Here is a 20,182-nt window from a genome sequence, read left to right as displayed (position 1 = left end):
TGTTTAAAAGTTTAACTGTATAGAATTATTTTGGTTGAATGACTTTATAATTTCAGTGGCATCCTTTCCCTCTCCAGTCCTCAAATAACATTTCTCCTGCTGGACTTTGGTTAGTACTTTGCATCCTATTATGAAATTAATAGCATTGTGTTGTTCTATAATTATTTGTGAAACTGTTGTGACTTCATACTAGATTCTAACCCCTATTAGGATCTAGATCTTGTATTTGTTCCCTCCCCTATTCTGCTTTTGCCTAGCTTGGTGCTTTGTACAAAGTAGGTATTTAACAAATGTCTGTTTAATTTAATTAAATTTGTTGCATTTTCTCCCTTCCTTCTTGGCTTCCAAATTTATATTATTTACTACTTTGAATCTTTTCTACTTTGCCATTCAGACTACTGTTTCATTTGTAATTTGTTTTCTTAGGTACTTATTTTTCATTTTATAACCCATTTTAAAAAATTTCTTTGTCATGTTTTATTATTTCAACAAAGTTCCATACTTTTTAAAGAAATCAAAAAAATTTCTAGTCATATGAAAAAATTCTCTAAATCATGTTAATCAAATGCAAATTAAAACAACCTTGAGGTATCATTTTACATCTATCTGATTGACTAAAATGATTGATGGGAAAGTGACAAATGTTGGAAGACATGTGGAAAAAATTGGGACACATTTATTGTTGGTAGAATTGTGAACTGCTCCAACCATTTTGAAGAGCAAGCTGGAATTTTGCTAAGCAATACCACTACTAATTCTGTTTCCACAGATGATTAGACAAAAGGGGAAAGAACCTATATGTTCTAAAAATTTATAGCAGCTCTCTTTGTAGTGGCAAAGAACTGAATATTGAGGGGATGCACATCAATTTTTAAATGACTGAATAAGTTGTAGTGTAATGGAATATTACTGAGTTGTAAAAAATAATGAGCTTGATAATCTTAGAAAAACATGGATAGGCTTGCATGAAATAATGAAGAGTGAAATGTGTAGAACCAAAAGAATGTTGTATATGATAACAGCAACTTAGTTTTGTGACAGAGAATAAATGAAAGAAGACTCTTATTTGCATCTATATCTCTAGAGTAGGAATGAGAAGGAAGTAAAAAAGGGGGAAAAAATTATACAATAATTGTAGTATAATATTTAAAAGGAACAGCAAGTTTGTACATAATATAATTATTATGTGCAATCTTATACTGTTATTATGGAAATGCTTATTTTAGTCTATAAATTAAAAATTCTTTTTAAAGATAGTGTTATACACATGTATATATACACAAAGTCACATATATAAACACTCACACTTGTAATTCATGAAAAACTTCATGTAATTTCATGAATCAAATCTGAGGATGCTAAATTCCAAATATATGTGGATTTGTGATTATTGGGTGTGTGTGTATCTATACAGTTTGCCTATTGAACTTTGCCAAATATGCAAATGATATATATTTTTCCACTCACTTTTAGATTCATTATTGTTCATTAAAGGAATAAAAACATTGTTTATCATAATTTTGTAAATGAATGAGGAAAAATGGATATAAAATGAAGTTTTTGTTTGATAGCAAAACTTTATCTGAATAATGATGTTTACTTTGCAAACTACAGTGAAAACATCTGTCACTATAAATGAATTTCCATAATACTAAAATCAAATTGGGAAAGGACTGTTGCTCTTCTGAATTCTGTAGTAGATAGATGCTGATGTTAGACTGCTGATAGACTAAGTAGATGAGTCTTGTGTTTCCATTTCTTATGCCAAAATTCTTAAATTTATTACATATTTTTTTGTCAGCAATAAGAAGAGACTTTTTTTATTTTTCATGTTAAAGCTAAATTAATTTTAATTTTGTTTTTCCCTCCCTAATTATTTTTAGAATTTGCTGGTAACAGGTGCAGTTGACTGTAGCTTAAGAGGCTGGGATTTAAGAAACATACGTCAACCAATATTTGAACTTCTTGGTCATGCCTATGCTATTAGAAGAGTGAAAGTAAGTCATGTCACTTTTAAATTTCTTTCATATATATATATATATTTGTAGATAGACTATTTAGCTATATTTTAAAATTAAAATACTTTGTAAATGCCTGACTACATATTTGAATTCAAGTTTTAGCTGCTTTTAATTCTTCTTAATATTTAAAAATTATATTATTGTTCTTGAAGACTATTTCCAGTTAGATAATTATGCTTGTACGTACTTGAAAACCCTGACATAATTTCAAATTTACATATGGAATAGCACCTGATTTTTTTTTCTTTCAGTTATAATTTTTTTTTTTTTTTTGACTGAGGCATTTGGGGTTTAGTGACTTGCCCAGCCAGGGTCACACAGCTAGGAAGTGCTAAGTGTCTGAGACCAGATTTGAACTCAGATTCTCCTGACTTTAGGGCTGGTGCTTTATTCACTGTACTACCAAGCTGTCCCCAGTTATAATGTTTTAAAAATCTGATATGTCCTATGTATACCATTTCTATTTGAGAGAAATCTCATGTAGAATTATTTAAAGTTCTAGTTACAATATTTCTAACATTATATGAAGAGGTATACCAATAATTAGCTTTTTTCGGAGCATACAATTGATTTATTAAGTTATTTTAGTTATATTTTTAAAGTGTTATTTGGAGACAGTAGATATTGTAGATAGAAAGTGTATTTTGAAGCAAAAAAGAATTCGGATTTTGTTTATGACACAGTGGCTGTGTGACTCTGGGCAAGTCACCTAACCACTCAGTATTGTGGGCAGCTCTTTAAAACTATAAATTGTCAAAATACTAAGTGCCAACTTGCATTGATAGAGGGAGTTATCTCACCTAAAAGATTCCTGGACCAGTGAGATTATAAATCTTTTCCCTATCCTTTTTTTGAATCAGTAATTGCTTTTGACTTTGCATCTTTCACTATTGAAATAAAATTAATGATTTTTCTCATTATCTAAAATGCAAGAATTAAGAAATTACTGAAATGTTTAATCTTGATTATTTGTTGTAATACTTGTTATCTGAAATGTGTTATGATTGTGAAAACTTACATAGGACTAGTTGTACCATATCAAAGTCATTTATGGCTCTAAGTGGACTTTTTCAGGTGATATTCAATTAGAGATTAGATTGAATTTTTGCAAATTGTAATTTTTGGTTTTAAAATAACAGACATTTAGGATTATCTTTCTCTAGCAAAGTACATAAATAGCAGACCAAGTGGCTTTTTTTTTTTTAAATAAGAACTTTATTCAAGAAAAATTTGACTTAGAGAATTTATAAACTAGCATTATTTTTCCTTTCAAAGTAAAGTTTATGGATTTAATTAAAGATTAAAGAAAGTAGAATTTGAATTGGTAAAGCTGAAAAACCTCTAGTTTGCAGTAGTGCTTATGAACAATGAAATACTGTCATGTAGTTAATCTCAGATTCAGACAGTTGTTTCGGTAAGGATTTTTTTTCTTACAGGAAAGAAAAGTGTTTTATGAAACTTTTAATTGTTAAATTGCTTTTATTTCTATATATTTTGTAAATGTTTATTTAAGGTTTTATTGTTAGAAAAATTTTCTTTTTATCTCTTGCAGTTTTCACCATTTCATGCTTCTTTGTTGGCCTCTTGCTCCTATGATTTTACAGTGAGGTATAGTTGCTTTTATTATATTATAATATTAAAAATCATATAGTAGCTCTGTTTTTAAGTGGTAGGGACATTTTTTTTTTGTGAAAAATGTTTGTATTCCTAAAAGGAAAATGATTTAACCTACATATATTAAGTATTTACTCTTTTTAAAAATTATTTTCATAGTTTAAACATAAGTAAGAATATAGATGTCTAAAAGACCCATAGGGTACTGTCCAGATAAGAGAATATATTGAGATGATCTGAAACTTAGAAGAAATAAAGACTTTCCCTCTGTAATCAAAGATCCTAAACATTAGTCAAGTTATCTTTTTGACATTTCTTTAATATGCCAAGTGTACTGCCCATTAGAGCGACAGATTTTCTTGAAATCCTTAAAGCTATAGGGGTGGTAACCATTTTGCTGAAAGAAAAAATCTGAAATTGAGGGACAGGGAATAGAAATTTATCTTATTTTAACTCATTTTTAAACATGTAAAAGTTGTATTTTTTAGGTTTATAAAAGTATATTACATAAAATTTTTCTGATAGAATTATTTTAGATATTCTAGACTTAAAACTATATAGTATAAATATAGTTGCAGATTTACCCATTGGATTTATTTTTGAATGAAAACTAAGAAAATTGTTATTTTTTAAAATTGCATTTTCTGTGATACCACGGATATCCAAAAAACACTCATTTTCTTTTGAAAAAAAATAGAAATAAAAATCTTTTCTTTGTAAATGGCCTTTATTTTCAAATATGTTGCTGCCTTTCATCCTCTCAGTCATTCTTTATCATGAAGAATTTTTTTTAAAAGAAGGGGGGAAACAATCCACTAAAGCTAATTGATACATCAACCAAATCTAATAGGATATTCACTTCTGTACTAAAGAGAATGAGGTGCATTTTCCTATTTCTTTTCTAAGACTAAGATTAGTCATTATAATATGCCAACATTCAGATTTTATTTATTTTTTATTGTTGTTACTGTTCTTTCTCTTACATTGTTGTAGCTATTAGTGATATTTCCCAGTTCTACTTATTTTCTAATATATTATCTCTGATACTAGAGATTATAAAAGCAATTATAATCTGATACCTTGTCTTTAAAACTTTCATCTTTCTAAAGCAAAAATCCATGTTCTATAATTTTAACTTTTTTTTCCAATTTGGCAGATAAACAGTTCCAAAAAAAGCTCTTTTAAACAATATTTTTTTACTTTTCAAAATACATGTAAAATCTTGCATTCACTTTTGCAAAACCTTGTGTTCCAAATTCTTCTTCCTCTCTCCTCCATTTCTCCCTCCCCTAGACAGCAAGTAATCCATTATTGGTTAAACATGTGCAATTGTTCTGAACATATTTCCACATTTATCATGCTGTGCAAAATAAATCAGATCAAAAGGGGGGAAAATGTGAAAGAAAAAAAACAACAAGCAAACAAACGTCAAAAAAATGTGAAAATACTGTGCTTGATCCACATTCAATCTTCATAGTCTTCTCTCGGCAGGTGGATGGCTCTTTCCATCACAAGTTATTGAAATTGCCTCATTATTGAAAAAAAGCCATCACAGTTGATCATCATCTTATTGCTACTTTTTCTTGATTCTAATCACCTCATTTAGCATCAGTTCATGTAAGTCTCTCCGGTCTTTTCTGAAATTATCCTGCTGAATCATTTCTTATAGAACAGTAATATTCCATAATATTCATATACCATAACTTATTCAGCCATTCTCCAACTGATAGGCATTCACTCAGTTTCAAGTTTCCTGACACTACAAAGAGGGCTGCTACAAACATTTTTGCATTTTTGGGTCCATTTCTCTTTTTTATTTTCTCTTTGGGATACAGGCCTAGTAGAAACACTGCTGGATCAAAGGGTATGCACAGATTTGTAGCCCTTTGGGTATAGTTCCAAATTGTTCTCCAGAATAGTTGGATCACTTCACAAATCTAGCAACTTTGGATTAGTGTTCCAGTTTTTCCACATTCCCTCCAACAGTTTTTTTTTTAATCTCAGAAAAATCTCTTAAGGGAAAAACAAAACAAAAGAGAATATGAAAACCCTATCTTTTTTCCCATTGGTTCTTGTATCATATGTCAGTTTTAATAGGTGTTACTTTGGGGCTTAGTACATATGTTACTAGGAGCACAGAAGAAAATAATTGTTTCTTCTTCTTGTTTTTTTGCTAAGCTAAACAGGAATGATTTCATGTAATCTTACAATTAGCTACATGGTTCTCTTTCACCTTGGACTCTTCACATTTTTAACCAAGATTTGTGCATTTACTTTTGTTTAGGCAACTGGTGCCATAGTGGTAAAGAGAGCTGGGCTTTGAATCAGGAAGAGTTAAATATAGCCTCAGATGCTTATTAACCATGTGACCCTAGATATGCTACTTAACCTATGAATTGGGGAGCTTAATAGCACCTACTTGCAGGATTGTGAGGATAATTGAGATAATATTTATAAAATTCTTAGCACAGTGCCCAGCACATAATAGGCATGTAATAAATTCTTGTTCTATTCCCTTCTTTCCTTAAAATCCTTTCTTTTACAACCTGTCTTTTGAGCTTGCAAATGTTTTACTTGAAGAATGGCCTCTCCAGATATCACAGATCCTTCTAGGGTCAGACAAAGTGGCTACCAAAAAAGACTTAAGTGAAGTGAAAACTATAAACTTATATGACTGTGTCTATATTATTTATCTATCTGTATATCTATCATCTATCTATCTATCTATCTAGTTGTTGGTGGTGAGTACTTCCATACTCTTGACTGTTATTAACTTTATTTGGTGTTCACATCCAATTGTTCAGGGTTCATTTTACTGCCTTTTCAGATTTCCAGTTCACTTTTCAAAGGAAATACATTGGTTTGTGATCAAATTAATACCTACTGTAATATCTGCTATCATTAGGCTATCATACATTAGGCTTCCTGTTATGTTTGAGCTGGTTTTGAAACTGGAGAGTGGTCTTCATGGTGTTTGTTTCTTCATGATTATTTTAAATAGTGATTATTGAGTAGCACCATCCTACAAAACAAATCATGTGTAACTTTGTAGATGGCCGAACCCAGAGCTCCTAGCAGAACACAAAATAAATATTTGATGTGCTAAATTATATGAGTGAATTGTGAAAGATATTAACTTCCAGTAACTATATATTTTGAGGAATTATGTATAAAGAATCTGGGCATATTTCAAAAACACAACGAGTTTAAATTCTACCTCTAAGATGCTGTGTGATTCTGGACAAATCACTTTTTCTCAAAGCCTTGGTTTCCTCCAAAAACTGCTTGTGCTCCCTATTTATAGGGTGGTGAAAGTACTGTGTACATCCAAATTTTTTGTCAGAATTAAACTTTGTGGCATTTACATTTTCATTTAATCTGATAGGGACATTCTAGTAATGAGTAGTATTTTGATGGGATGATTTGGAAAACTGTGAATTCTATACTGGTTTGCAAATAATGGCTCTCATTTTTATAGCATTTTTATATCAGATTTACAGAGAATTTTACCACTACTAATTTGCCTTTGCAAAATAGATGAATAATTTGTTTGAGTTGAAACTTGAAAAGAAAATTTGTCTTCATTAAATAATAGCAGGACATAGAGATAAAGCTGTCTTTTTCTTTAGAAGCAAAGCTTTTCATATTGACTTATGTGGTAACCGCTAAGCTTTAGTTTGTTCTCAGAAACTAGATATAAACTGAGGTCAGTAGAAATGGTGTGACTATAGAAAATCCGAATCCTTTGTAAAGGGAAATGAATGGAAAATAAATACAAGTTTGACAGGTGAATTTTCATTTTTCAAAATAATTAAAAGAAAAGTCATTTAAGTTTTCCCTTGGGTTTCTAGCCATTCCTTAGACTTTCTATGGAATATGATTTTAGTAGTATTTAAAGTTCACGAACTCAGTGATATGGTTCTATGTAGTAATTACTGAAGGGAAAGGTCAAAGAAGATGACCTCTTATTAGATTTGAAAGCAGTGTGATGTGAATTTAGTTGAATTTAATCCCTGAAGAATGAATTACATGATTAATGTTCATTAATATCATAAAAGAGAAAAACAAGGAAAATGTCTAAGATCAAAAACCTCAAATGGTTGTTTATGTTTTTAACACTAAAGAAAGTGCAGATATCAATGCCAGATTCTAGCTCCTGTTAAATCCTCCATAATATATATCCCCTTTAAATAAAAGCATTTACTGGATTTGTTAAACATTTTCAGAATGTTACAGTTAAGTGCTTTAACATTAAAATGAAAGTGTTAAAATTGATTATCTGAAATAAAAAGGAAACTGAAAACCAAGTTACTAAACCATCTGTGATTTAATTTGCAAAGATATAATTTGCATATTAAACCAGGTGACCTGACTCCTCAGAGGTCAGTGACAAAGAGTGATTTACAGAAATGATTTTTATATTATAAAAAGAGGAATTGAAAAAATTATAGAAACTTGTTTTGAACATAATTAAATTAGATGAAACAAATGATCTGACTAGTTAGTTTCTCCCGGATTTTTTAAATCCAATGCCAGACCTTTCCTTCAGGTAGTATCTCTTGTAATCAGAAAGAATACTAGGAAAGAGGAACTTGTGCTCAGTGATTAGCAGTCATGCCTTATCTTCTTTAACAAAGACTTGTATTCAACTTCAACTTGTATTCTAGTTAAAGAAAAAGAAAAGGGGATTTAATTTCTGGCTAACTTTTCTCCAGTTTCCAGAAGGGTAAACTTGGCTTCTGATCAAACTCCCTTTCTGCCAGAAAGGTAAAGTTAGCCTTTTGAAAAACCTTATAATCATGTGATTATTTTATTCTTCTAAATTATCTGCTGCTAAATAATAAAGTCTTCTCACTGCATTTATTCACTAAATCTTTAGGTAATCCACACATAAAATGCTATCTATGTTTAGTCTGGCTTAGTTTAAGTCTACCTTTTCCCAAAGAAGGGAGCCTAGTCCTACAATGGAACTAAAACTAAATTGAAGTAATCAAAAAGAACTGATTTATTTTTCAAAAGATATCAAGAATTTCCTTATTACTATCAAATGAAGTTTTAATTATTGAGTGTGTTGGAGGCAAATAAAAATTCTAAATTTTGTTGCTTTTTTGCTATATGAATTCATTCATTCTTAAATTTATTCATTGAACATATCACACTTTATATTGCTATATAAAAACATGCATTATTTCTGTTGTTGCTTTGTCATTTTCACCCTTTGTCCCTTGTATATACTGCCAGATTTACTATGCAAACCATATTTAGTGAATGGTGAAAGAGACCATAAATACATTATTTGGGTTTTGAAAAGTCTTCTTTTATTGAACATATTTCCAAATTACTTAAGAAGCAAAGAAGTAGATTGGACTTCTGGGAGCAAAAATAGTGGAATAATCAGTAAATGGCTGTAACTTTCCTATATTCATCTCCAGACAACCATAAAATAGTACCCAAAGACAGGTCTGGAAGCAGCAGAACCGGCAAGGAGACAGACTTAAACAATTTTTATTCCAGGAAACTTAGAAGATTGGATGGAGGGATTCTTCTGAGGTAAAAACATTTTAGGAGAGGAAGTTTCCCAGTAGGCTGGCAACAAGCCCCACCTCAAAAACCTGCAGGAGATCCTGAATCCTAATGTGGAGGAGCAGGTGAATGCCAATACCAGGACCTCCCCAAGTGTCATAGTATATCACAGGGGAACCAACAAACTACCATCTACTTCAGTGTAGCCCCAAGTAATCATGCATCTTCCAGTGGCCACACCACCAGTGCTCATGCTTCAGCATAACTTCATGCAAACAGATAGACCCTGCTCAACCTTAGCACACTCCAGATATCTCAACTCAGCATCAAGTAAACTGCCTCCAACAGCACCAGCCCTTCAGTTCAGCACTAGACATGAGGGTTTGCCTCAGGGTAACATCAGTACAATACCAGGTAAGTAGCCAGGGCCTGTAGCCACTTTCATAAGAAGCCTGGGACAGTATTCCTCCCACCTTGGGAACAGAACTCAAATATAAAAAGAAAGAAAGCCCCCCCCCCCAAAAAAAAAAGAAAGAATATAAAACAAGAAAAAAGAATTTAACCATAGAAAGTTATTATGGTGACAAGAAAGATCACAGGAAATTCAGAAGAGGATAATAATATCACAACACCTATGGGGAAAAAACCCAAAGAAAAATGGAATGTGATCTCAAGCCCCAAAAGAATACATGTGGAAGAGCCAAAAAGGAGCTTTAACATCATATGAGAGAGATAAAAGAAAAACTGAGAAAAGAAATTTGAGTGATGCAAGAGAATTATGAAAAAAAAAAAACAACCAATAGCTTGGAAAACTGTTTAAGTAGTAGAATTGGCCAAATGAAAAAGGACATAACAAAAATCCACCGAAGAAAATATTTCCTTAAAGAATACAATTAGCCAAATGGAAACTAAACTACAAAAGCTAATTGAAAACAACACCTTAAAAAATTGGAATTGGGCAGGTGGAAGCTCCTAACACTCTAAAACATCAAGAATCAATCAAATAAATTCAAAGGAATGAAAAAATGGAAGGAAATATAAGATACCTCATGAAAAAAACAATTGACTTCGAAAATAAATCCAGGAGAGATAGTATCAGAATTATTGTACTATCTGAAAGTCACAATCAAAAGGAGTACTTGGAAGTATCTTTCAAAAATTTTTCAAGGAAAACTCTCCTGATGTCCTGCAACCAGAGGGCAAAATAAGCATCGAAAGAATTTCCTTATGAAAGAAATTCCAAAATAAAAACTCTAAAGAATATTGTAGTCAAATTTCAGAATTTTCAGTTCAAAGAAAAAAAATACTGCAGGTACTCAGAAAGAAATAGATCAAATATCAGGGAGTCATAATCAATATCAATATTCAGTAGTCAATAATCAAATATCAGGATTACACAGAACTTGGCAACTGCAACATTAAAGGTTTGGAAGTCATGCTATTTTGGGAAGCAAAGGAATTAGTACTATAATGAAGCATCACCTACCTTACAAAATTAAGCATAATATATCAAGAGAAAAAAATGGTCATTCAATGAAATACAAGGGTTTCAAACTTTCATAAGGAGAAGACCAAAACTAAACTAAAAATTTAGCTTCCAACATCAAAACCTAAGAGAAGCATAAATAGGTAAAAAGGAAAAAAGACAGGGATTCAATAGAGCTCACTTTTATATCCCTACCAGAAGATGATGCTTGTCATTCTTAAAAATTGTATTGCTAATAGTACAGCTAAAAGAACTATACATAAACAGAGTATGGTTTATAAGATGAATTTGAAGGAATGACATAAAAAATTAAGGGATGAAAAAAAAAGGTACAATGGGTGCAAAAGGAAAAGAGAGGCTGATTGGGGTAAAATGAAAGACCTATTACAGTGGAGGGGAAGATGGGAGAGTGGATGATGAGCATCACTTGTACCTTACTCTAAGGAGTATTAGCTCAAAGAGGAAATAATGTACATAATCAATTGAATATAGAGGTCGATCTTACTTGAATCAGGGGAAGAGATTAAGTAAAGGAGATGAAGACAAAAGGAAGAGCAGATCAGAGGAGAAGATAGATAGAAACAAAATACTAGTGGCAAGAAAGAACACAGTAAAAGAAGACAAACACAAGGGAGAATAGGATGAAGGTAAATACACAAATAACAATCATAACTCTGAATGTACAGATTAGAAGAGCAAGGAATAGTCTGTCAGATCTAAGGGTAGGGGAAGAATTCATGACCAAAAAAGAGATAGAGAGCATTACAAAATACAAATTGGATCATTTTTTATTATATTAAATTTAAAGACCTTGTAAAAAGGTTGTAAAAACCAAAACCAATGCAACCAAGATTACCATTAAAACAGAAAACTGTGAAACAATCTTTATAGCAAAGTTCTCTGATAAGGATTATCATTCCTCACATACATAGAGAATACTCAAATGAATACAAGCCATTCTCCAAATGATAAATGGGTAAAGAATATGAACAGGCAGTTTTCAGATGAAGAAATCAAAGTTATCTATATGCATATGAAAAAGTGCCATAAATCTCTTTTGATTATTGAAATGCAAATTGAAACAACTCTGAGACACCACCTCACACCTGTCAAATTGACTTATATGACAAAAAAGGAAACTGACATATTGGAGAGGATATGTGAAAATTGATACACTAATGCCCTATTGGTGGAGTTATGAATTGACCCAACTATTCTAGAGAGCAATTTAGAACTATGCCAAAAGGGCAGCAAAATTGTGCAGACCCTTTGATCTAGCAATACTACTACTAGGTCTATTATATTAAAAAAAAAAAACCTACATGTGCAAAAAAAAATTATAGCAGCTATTTTAATATCAACAAAATATTAGAAATTGAAGGGACAGTCATCAATTGAAGAATGGCTGAACAAGCTGTGGCAGATGAATATAATGGATGCTAGTATACAATATGAAATGTTGAACAGGCAGATTTTAGGAAAACCTGGACTTGTACAAACTAATGCAAAATGAAATGAGCAGAACTAGGAAAACATTGTATATAGTATCAGCAATATTGTGTGATGATCAACTATGAACGACTTAGCTCTTCTCACCAACATAAGGATCAAGGACAATTACAAAGGGTTAACAAAGGAAAATGCTATCCTTATCCAAATAAAGAATTGATGGACTCTGAATGCAGAGCAAAGTATATATTTTTATTTACTTTTTGTTCCTTTTGCTTTGTTTTATCTTTCATAATGTGACTAATGTGGAAATATATTTTACATGATAGCACGTCCATAAACTATATCAAATTGCCTATCTTCCGAAGATAATTTGGAACTCAAAATCTTGTAAAAATGAATACTAAAAATTTTCTTGACATATAACTGAAGGGAAAATAAAATGCTATTAAAATAATAATAAAATTTTAAAAATGAATTGAAAGTCCAAAAAAATAAGCAAAGAAATAAGGAAGCCAATTGTTACAATAAAATTAAATTGTAAGTCAAGATGTCACAATAAATAAAGTACCAGCCCTGGAGTCAGGGCAACCTAAGTTAAAATCTGGTCTTATTAAAATCTGCATGATTCTGGGCAAATCACTTAATCCTGTTTGCCTCAATTTCCTCATTATAAAATATGCTGGGGAATAAGATGACAAACCATACCTAAAAACCCTAAATGGAGTCATGAAGAATTAAACATTACTAAAAACGACTGAATAACAACATTGTACCTTTTCTGCATTGTTTTAAATCTATTTTTTTGCCAAATATTTAAAAGATATAATTTTAACATTAGATTATTTAACAATTTATGCCAGTAATTAATAGGATTTTACAAAGATTTAGTGTTGGCAGGGACTTTGAGATAATCTAGTTTGACCTTTTTTTTTTTTTTTTTTTTTTTTTTAATAATAGATGAAGGAGCTGAGTTACAGAGATTTAAGTGACTTGCCCAATATCATCTAGGTAATAAGAAGCAAAGTTAGAATTGAAATCTAGTTCTTTTGACTCCAAATCTAGTACCATTTCTACTATACTTAATGCACTATGATAAAGCAGAAATATCGACTAACTCCTTAATTGAGTTGATTGACCTAGATGATGGGATAAATTTTACTTCAAATGCCAAAAAACAAAAACAAAAACCTTTTTTACTAATTTATTTTCTAAAAATATTCTTTTTTGTTTTGTTTTGGTGTTCTGTGAGATGTGGTATTTTTAAATTTAATTTAATTTTTTAAAAATTATTTTTTAAAGTATTGTATTTTTCCATATACAGGCAAGGATAATTTCATATATTCATCTTTGCAAAACTTTGTTTTCTGAATTTTTCCTCCTCTCTCCTTTTTTCCTCCTCCCCAAGACTGCAAGCAACCCAATATAGGTTAAACATGTACAATTCTTCTAAGCATATTTCCATATTTGTCATGCTGTGCTAGAAAAATCATATCAAGGGAGGAAAAAATGAGAAAAAAGCAAACAACAACAAGAAGTGAAAATACTATGCTTTGATCCACATTCAATTTCCATAGTTGTCTCTAGAGATGTTCTGTTAGTACTTCAATAGCCTTTTAATTCTGTGTGATTGTATCTTACATCCTTCCATAAATCCCGATCAGAAGACCCATCTTCTCAATTTAAAAATTATTTCCTGAAGACTAATGCAACACTCAGGTAGTTTGTCTCTTGTACCTCAATCTTGATCCATGACACACTCAATTTCTTTTTGGTTCATACAAGTCTTAATATTTTTTATGACACTACTCTCATTATTGAAATATATAATACCTTCTATGCATCATATTCTGTTCGAGCACTTCTAGTTTTGATCTTTCTGGCATTTTTGTGTTCTGTGAATTTAAAGTTGACAGGGGTCCTCAAACTACGGCCGGCGGGCCAGATGCGGCAGCTGAGGATTATCCCCCTTACTCAAGGCTATGAAGTTTCTTTATTTAAAGGCCTACAAAACAAAGTTTTTGTTTTTATTATAGTCCGGCCCTCCAACAGTCTGAGGGACAGTGAACTGCTCCCCTATTTAAAAAGTTTGAGGACCCCTACTGTATAGCATCACTGGCATAACCCTGATGTTAAGTGGGTTTTTTCTATTTTACTCAAATTTTATTAATTCTATTTAATATTTTACTATCTGCCTTTTAGTTTTTAAAATATCTTCAGTACTTTACATCCTGGAATATAGTTGATGTTTAAAAATGCTTGTTGATTTGACTTATATTATATTCTCATATATTACTTAAGCTTTCTTTTAGTGTTATCTTTCCGCATTGTAGTTTCATGTTTCTTTGATCAAGCTGAGGCAGATAATGCTAACACACACACACACACACACACACACACACACACACACAAAACCACTTATTTAAAATAAATCATATGTTTAATGGTATCTTTTTAATTAGGAAATAACATGTAGTTTTAATATGTTTTATGCCATATAAATAGGAAAAAATTATCTTAAAGATTTCTTGGAAACTTTAAATCAATATGCCAACCAGAGAAATACCTTTATCTTTGTCACATTTACTGTTATGAGATTTGCTTTTGCAGAGTAAGTGTCTTAAGTGGTCGATGAGCTTCTTTTTATTGGCACAGAGATTTTCATGTGCAGATATTTCTCTTTTCTCCCCTTACCCATAAAAAAAGGTCAGTCAGAGTAAACAGGCAGAAAGTATAGGTGAATATGTACTCTTGTCTCACAAACCTTATATTTCAGCTTTACCAACCCTCCCTTCACCACAAAAAGGTCAACCAAAGTAAACATAACAAACAGCAGGTGAATTTATACTCTCATCCATTTTGTAATTATGACTTTACTTAATCTTTTAAGTTAATATTTTAAAATTCATCCATACTAAATTAAAAAAAATTAAACCTTAAAAAAATCTATGCCTTGTGAAATGTTACTTATAACATTTTCAGGAGCTATTTTGGATTTGCAAAATCACAAAAGATCTATATCTTTATCTATTTATATGTCTTTAAAATTTTATCCTTGTTCATTAGCTTCAGTACAAATTTCAGTGTCAAAGTATTTGCTTTAAGAAAAATACAGAATTGGGTTCTACCTCCTGATATTAGAAAAACCTCTTAATCCACATTTGTTTACAAATAGAACATTTATTCAGTATCTATTCATTGTGCAAGATTATGCTAGACCTTTAGAGAATACAAAAATAAGAGAAATTTTGATTCTTAAGGATCTGATATTTTGGTGGCTTGTCAGAAGTGGAGGCTTTCAGGAATAGGGATGATATAGAGTATAAAAAATTGGTGGAAATAAAGCCATTTGTGACAGAACAGAAAAATAAAATTGCTTAACATTTATCTCCTTTCCCTAAGATTTTATAAGGATTTTGTTGTCCTGTACACATTTTACAAATGAACCTAATTTCTTGGTTTCATAGTTCTTAATTAAGTTTTGTTGTGATATCTTTCACTCTGATGGCAAAGTCTAGTCTGCAAATAGTTCCATTTTAAATGTGTGTATTTAAGTTTCCCTGAGGCAGAGACATTAATAGTCACATAAAAGTAATAGATTTTTAGGTGGAAATATATGGGTATGTAAGAAATTATAATACCTGGTACATTTTCTTCAGTGGAAATGAACTTGGTATGCCTATGCAAATCAGTATTGGCTTGATGGTGAACTTTGTTCTTTGGTATTTTTTTCTCACGGCTCATCATGGTATGGGAGATGCTTTAAGACTGAATTACCAAAGTTCATATCTTGGACAGTAGTACCATGTACTTGTCACATACCAAATATGAGTAAAATTCTGTGTATATATATGTGTGTGTGTGTGTGCATATACCTCTGAATGTGTATGTTTCCCTCCCTTTCTCCTTTTCTCCTCCACTTCTCCATTTCTTTTTCCCTCGCAATGTAATTAATATGCATTTCTAGCATTTGTCAAAAACTGGCAAACAAATAATAATATTCCTTTTATGTTCTACTTTCATTTTGCTTTTCTTTGCTTAACTATTCATGGTATTTATATGTTTAAAGAAATAACGTGGAGCTGTGACATGATTTTAATATTATCTTAATAAAAATTTTAATATTAAAGAGTTTTCCATTCCAAAGATCTAGAAAGTTTTTGTTGCTCATCCTTCATTCTCAAGGAAGACTAATGACATCATGATAGTGATAGCGTGGCTTGAGAAAAAGAAATTAATGCCAAATTGCCAAAAACTTTGCATGGAAATCAATGTAGATTAATTTGATGATTTATAATTTAAATGTCAACTGATATATGAAGATAATTTACTGTAGAATGAAAAAAACATATTAGGAAAAGTATGTGAAAGTTTAGGCCTTAACTTATTTAGAGGCATTTAATTTTTTAAGAATCAGCTAAGGTAGTTGTCTGAATTCATAGCCTGATGCAAATGTGAGGAGGTTGGATATTTAAAAGGTTTGGGCAATTCTGAGCCTTGTCATTAATAGCACAAGACACTACTTTGAACTCTAAATCATGCCAATTAGTTTGATCTCAGAATTTATAGGTCTTGTCAGCTAATTAGTAAGACTGTTGAAAAAAATTATTTGTTCAGTTGTAGTAAGGAATTTATGTGAATTATATATTGCATTAATTCATATCTAGTAATTCTTATGTGCTGTCTTGACAGTGTTTCCTTCAAGTATCCTAGATACAGACTAAAGTCTTGTTTTATTTTTGGTTCTGAAAAACAGTTTGCAATATTATATGAGTGGGGAAAAGCTTTATTAAGTGTAAAACTTTTAATTTTGCAAACTGTTAGTAGAAAATTATGTAAAATAAGGAAAAAGAAATCTGAAACTCCTTTCCTTTTTAGGTTTAACACATAAAAATCATTATATTTTTCAAAAGTTTATGCTTTTAAAGAAACACACACACACACACACACACACACACACACACACACATATACATACAGATACACATATTGTTCTTCATCCCTGTAAGGACTATTAATTGAGAAAACCTCCCTATATTGAAGCAAATGAGTAAAAAAAGTTGCCTGGGATATTTAGAAACTTAAGTGACTTGCCCAGGAATTATATAGGCAACATGTGTCAGAGACAAGCTAAAAACTCATGAGGTATCCAAGTTGTTTTATATTTTTCTCATTGATGACTTGCTTGTATCTATTAAGGTATAGTCTCTCATTAAGATAGATTTCCAGATTGTAAACCATTAGCAAGTCTATCATATAACCTGTCAGTTGAGGATTTGGGGCTAGATGATCTCTCACACTCTCTCTAGCTTTAATGCTATAGGACATTTGAATTGTTTCTTTAAAAAAAAAATTTAGAGGGCAAGAGCCAACATGGCAGCAAGGACACATTTTTTTTCTGAGCTCTTCCCACAACCCTTACACTAATGGCAAATCCAGCCTCTGAATTAGTTTTAGATTGACAGAACCTATGAATATGGGAGTATAACAAATTACCAGCAGAAGATAATTTCGAAGCTCTCCAGAAAAGCTCTGTTTCAACTGGGCATGGAGGGAAGTGGGCCAACCACAAGTAGGCTGAGCACAGACGCCAAGTGCAGGCAGTCCAGACCCAGGGCAGTGTGGGCTCTGTGTGGCAGAGAATCTATGGGGAGGAATTTACAGCAGTGTTGGCTACTCTGCCTTGGCTGAAAGCCAGTAGATCTGCAGATCCAATACAAATACAAAAGGCAGATAGTGAAACTCAATACCAGAATTTTACAGAACCTAGCCACCATTACCCAGCACCAAAAGTCAATCAGCACTGACTCAGAGCAGCCACTGCCACCTGTAGAGGAAGCTTGGACAATCTCTCCCTCATCCTAAAAGCAGACCTCATTTTAAAAAATGAGCAAAACAAAAATAACTCTGACCATAGACAGTTTTTATGGTGAAAGTGAACAGATTTCAAATCCTGAGATCACTAAAAGCAAATTGTCTGCAGATGAAGCCCCAAAGAGTGATAGAAATTGGTCCCTATCTCACAAGGCTCTCTTGGAAAAAATTTAAAAGCATTTTAAAAGAGAGCTAGAAGAAAAATTGGGAAAGGAAATGAGAACTTTGCCAAGAGTGTTTGGAAAAAGAAACACGAAAGTTATCTGAAGAAAATTTCTTACAAAATAGATTTAGTGAAATGAAAAGAACATATAACTCCTTACATATTAGATTTGACAAAATGGAAGAAGAAAAACTTCCTGAAAAATAGAATTTGTAAAATGGAAAAAAAAATCCATGGAACAAAACAATTCATTTAAAAATTCAATTGGTCATATACAAAAAGAACTGGAAAAAGTAATTGAAGAAAATAATCCACTAAAAATCAGAACTGAACAAATGGAAATGAATGACTCAATAAGACATCAAGAATCAGTCAAACAAAACCCAAAAAATGAAAAAATAGAAGAAAATGTAAAATACCTTCTTGGAAAAACAACTAACCTGGAAAATAGATCTAGGAGACACAGTCTAAGGATTATTGGACTTCCTGAAAACCATGATGAAAAAAAAGAGCCTAGACATAATCTTTCGGAAATCATCAAAGAAAACTTTCCCTGATGTCCTAGAATCAAAAGGTAAAATAACCATTGAAAGAATTCACTGATTACCTCCTGAAAAAGACCCCAAAATGAAAACTCCAAGGAATATTATGAGTAAATTTCAGAACTATTGGTACAAGGAAAAAATATTGCAAGCAGCCAGAAAGAAACAATTCAGATACCAAGGAGTCACAATAAGGATTACCCAGGACCTAGCAGCTTCTACCTTAAAACATCAAAGGGCCTGGAATCTGATGTTTTGAGAGGCAAAGAAACTTGGTATATAGCCAAGAATAAACTTTGCTAAATTGAGCATTTTCTTTCAGGGAAGAAAATGGACATTCAATGAAATATGTGAATTTTATTTATTTCTAATGAAAAGATCAGAGCTGAACAAAAAATTTGGCCTCCAAATATAGACTCAAGAGAAGCATAAGAAGTTAAAAAGAAAAGAACTCTTGAGAACTATATATCAGAGATACAGTGCAGGTATAATTTGATTTTATTGTTATAATACAAAAAAGAAACTAAAGGTAGGAAGGGATTGTACTGGAAAAAGGAGGAAATGGAGGTAAAATTAAGGAAATTATATCTAATGAAGAGACAAAGAAAACCTATTATAATTGAGATGATATGATGGTGTACATAGAGAATCCTAGAGAATCAGTTAAAAAAAAATACTAGAAATAATCCACAACTTTAGCAAAGTTGCAGGACACAAAATAAATCCACATAAATCATCAGCATTTTTTATATATCACCAACAAAGTCCAGCAGCAAGAGATACAAAGAGAAATTCCATTTAAAATAACTGTCGATAATATAAAATATTTGGGAGTCTACCTGTCAAGGCAAAGTCAGGAAATACATCAACATAACTACAAAACACTTTTTACATAAAGAAAGTCAGATCTAAGTGATTGGAAAAATGTCAAGTGCTCGTGGATAGGTTGGGCGAATACAATAAAGATGACAATATTCCCTAAACTAAACTAATGTATTTATTTAGCGCTATATCAATCAAACTCCCAAGAAACTATTTTACTGAACTAGAAGAAGAACAAAAGGTAAAGAATTTCAAAGGAATTAATGAAGAGTAAAGCAAATGAAGTGGCCCAGCTGTACCACATCTAAAACTATATTATAAAGCAGCGATCATCAAAACAGTTTGGTACTGGCTAAGAAACAGAGTTGATCAGTGGAATAGGTTAGGTTCACAGAACAAAATAGCCAATGACTATAACAATCTAGTATTTGACAAACCCAAAGGCCCCACCCTATGGGATAAAAATTCGCTATTTGACAAAAACTGCTGGGAAAATTGAAAACTAGTATGACAGAAAGTAGGCATAGACGCATACCTAACACCGTATACTAAGATAAGGTCAAAATGTGTTCATGATCTAGACCTAAAGAATGATATAAACAAATTAAAAGAACATAGGATAATTTACCTCTCAGATCTATGGAGGAGGAATTTGTGACCAAAGAAGAACTTGAGATCATTATTGATC

General features: G+C 31.5%; 1 protein-coding gene across 1 annotated transcript in view; it reads left to right on the top strand.

Annotated features, from left to right (window-relative positions):
• PEX7 (peroxisomal biogenesis factor 7) overlaps window positions 1-20,182 on the top strand; it is a 77,912-nt gene that overhangs the window by 37,346 nt on the left and 20,384 nt on the right. The window contains exons 7-8 of the mRNA XM_003769489.4: window positions 1,884-1,997; window positions 3,574-3,629. Of these exons, the coding sequence (XP_003769537.1) occupies window positions 1,884-1,997; window positions 3,574-3,629 (170 nt within the window). The remainder of the gene's footprint in view (window positions 1-1,883; window positions 1,998-3,573; window positions 3,630-20,182) is intronic.

This window comes from Sarcophilus harrisii, chromosome 4 (genome assembly GCF_902635505.1).
Source record: "Sarcophilus harrisii chromosome 4, mSarHar1.11, whole genome shotgun sequence".
Taxonomy (NCBI): domain Eukaryota; kingdom Metazoa; phylum Chordata; class Mammalia; order Dasyuromorphia; family Dasyuridae; genus Sarcophilus; species Sarcophilus harrisii.
This window is presented reverse-complemented; position numbering and strand designations above follow the sequence as displayed.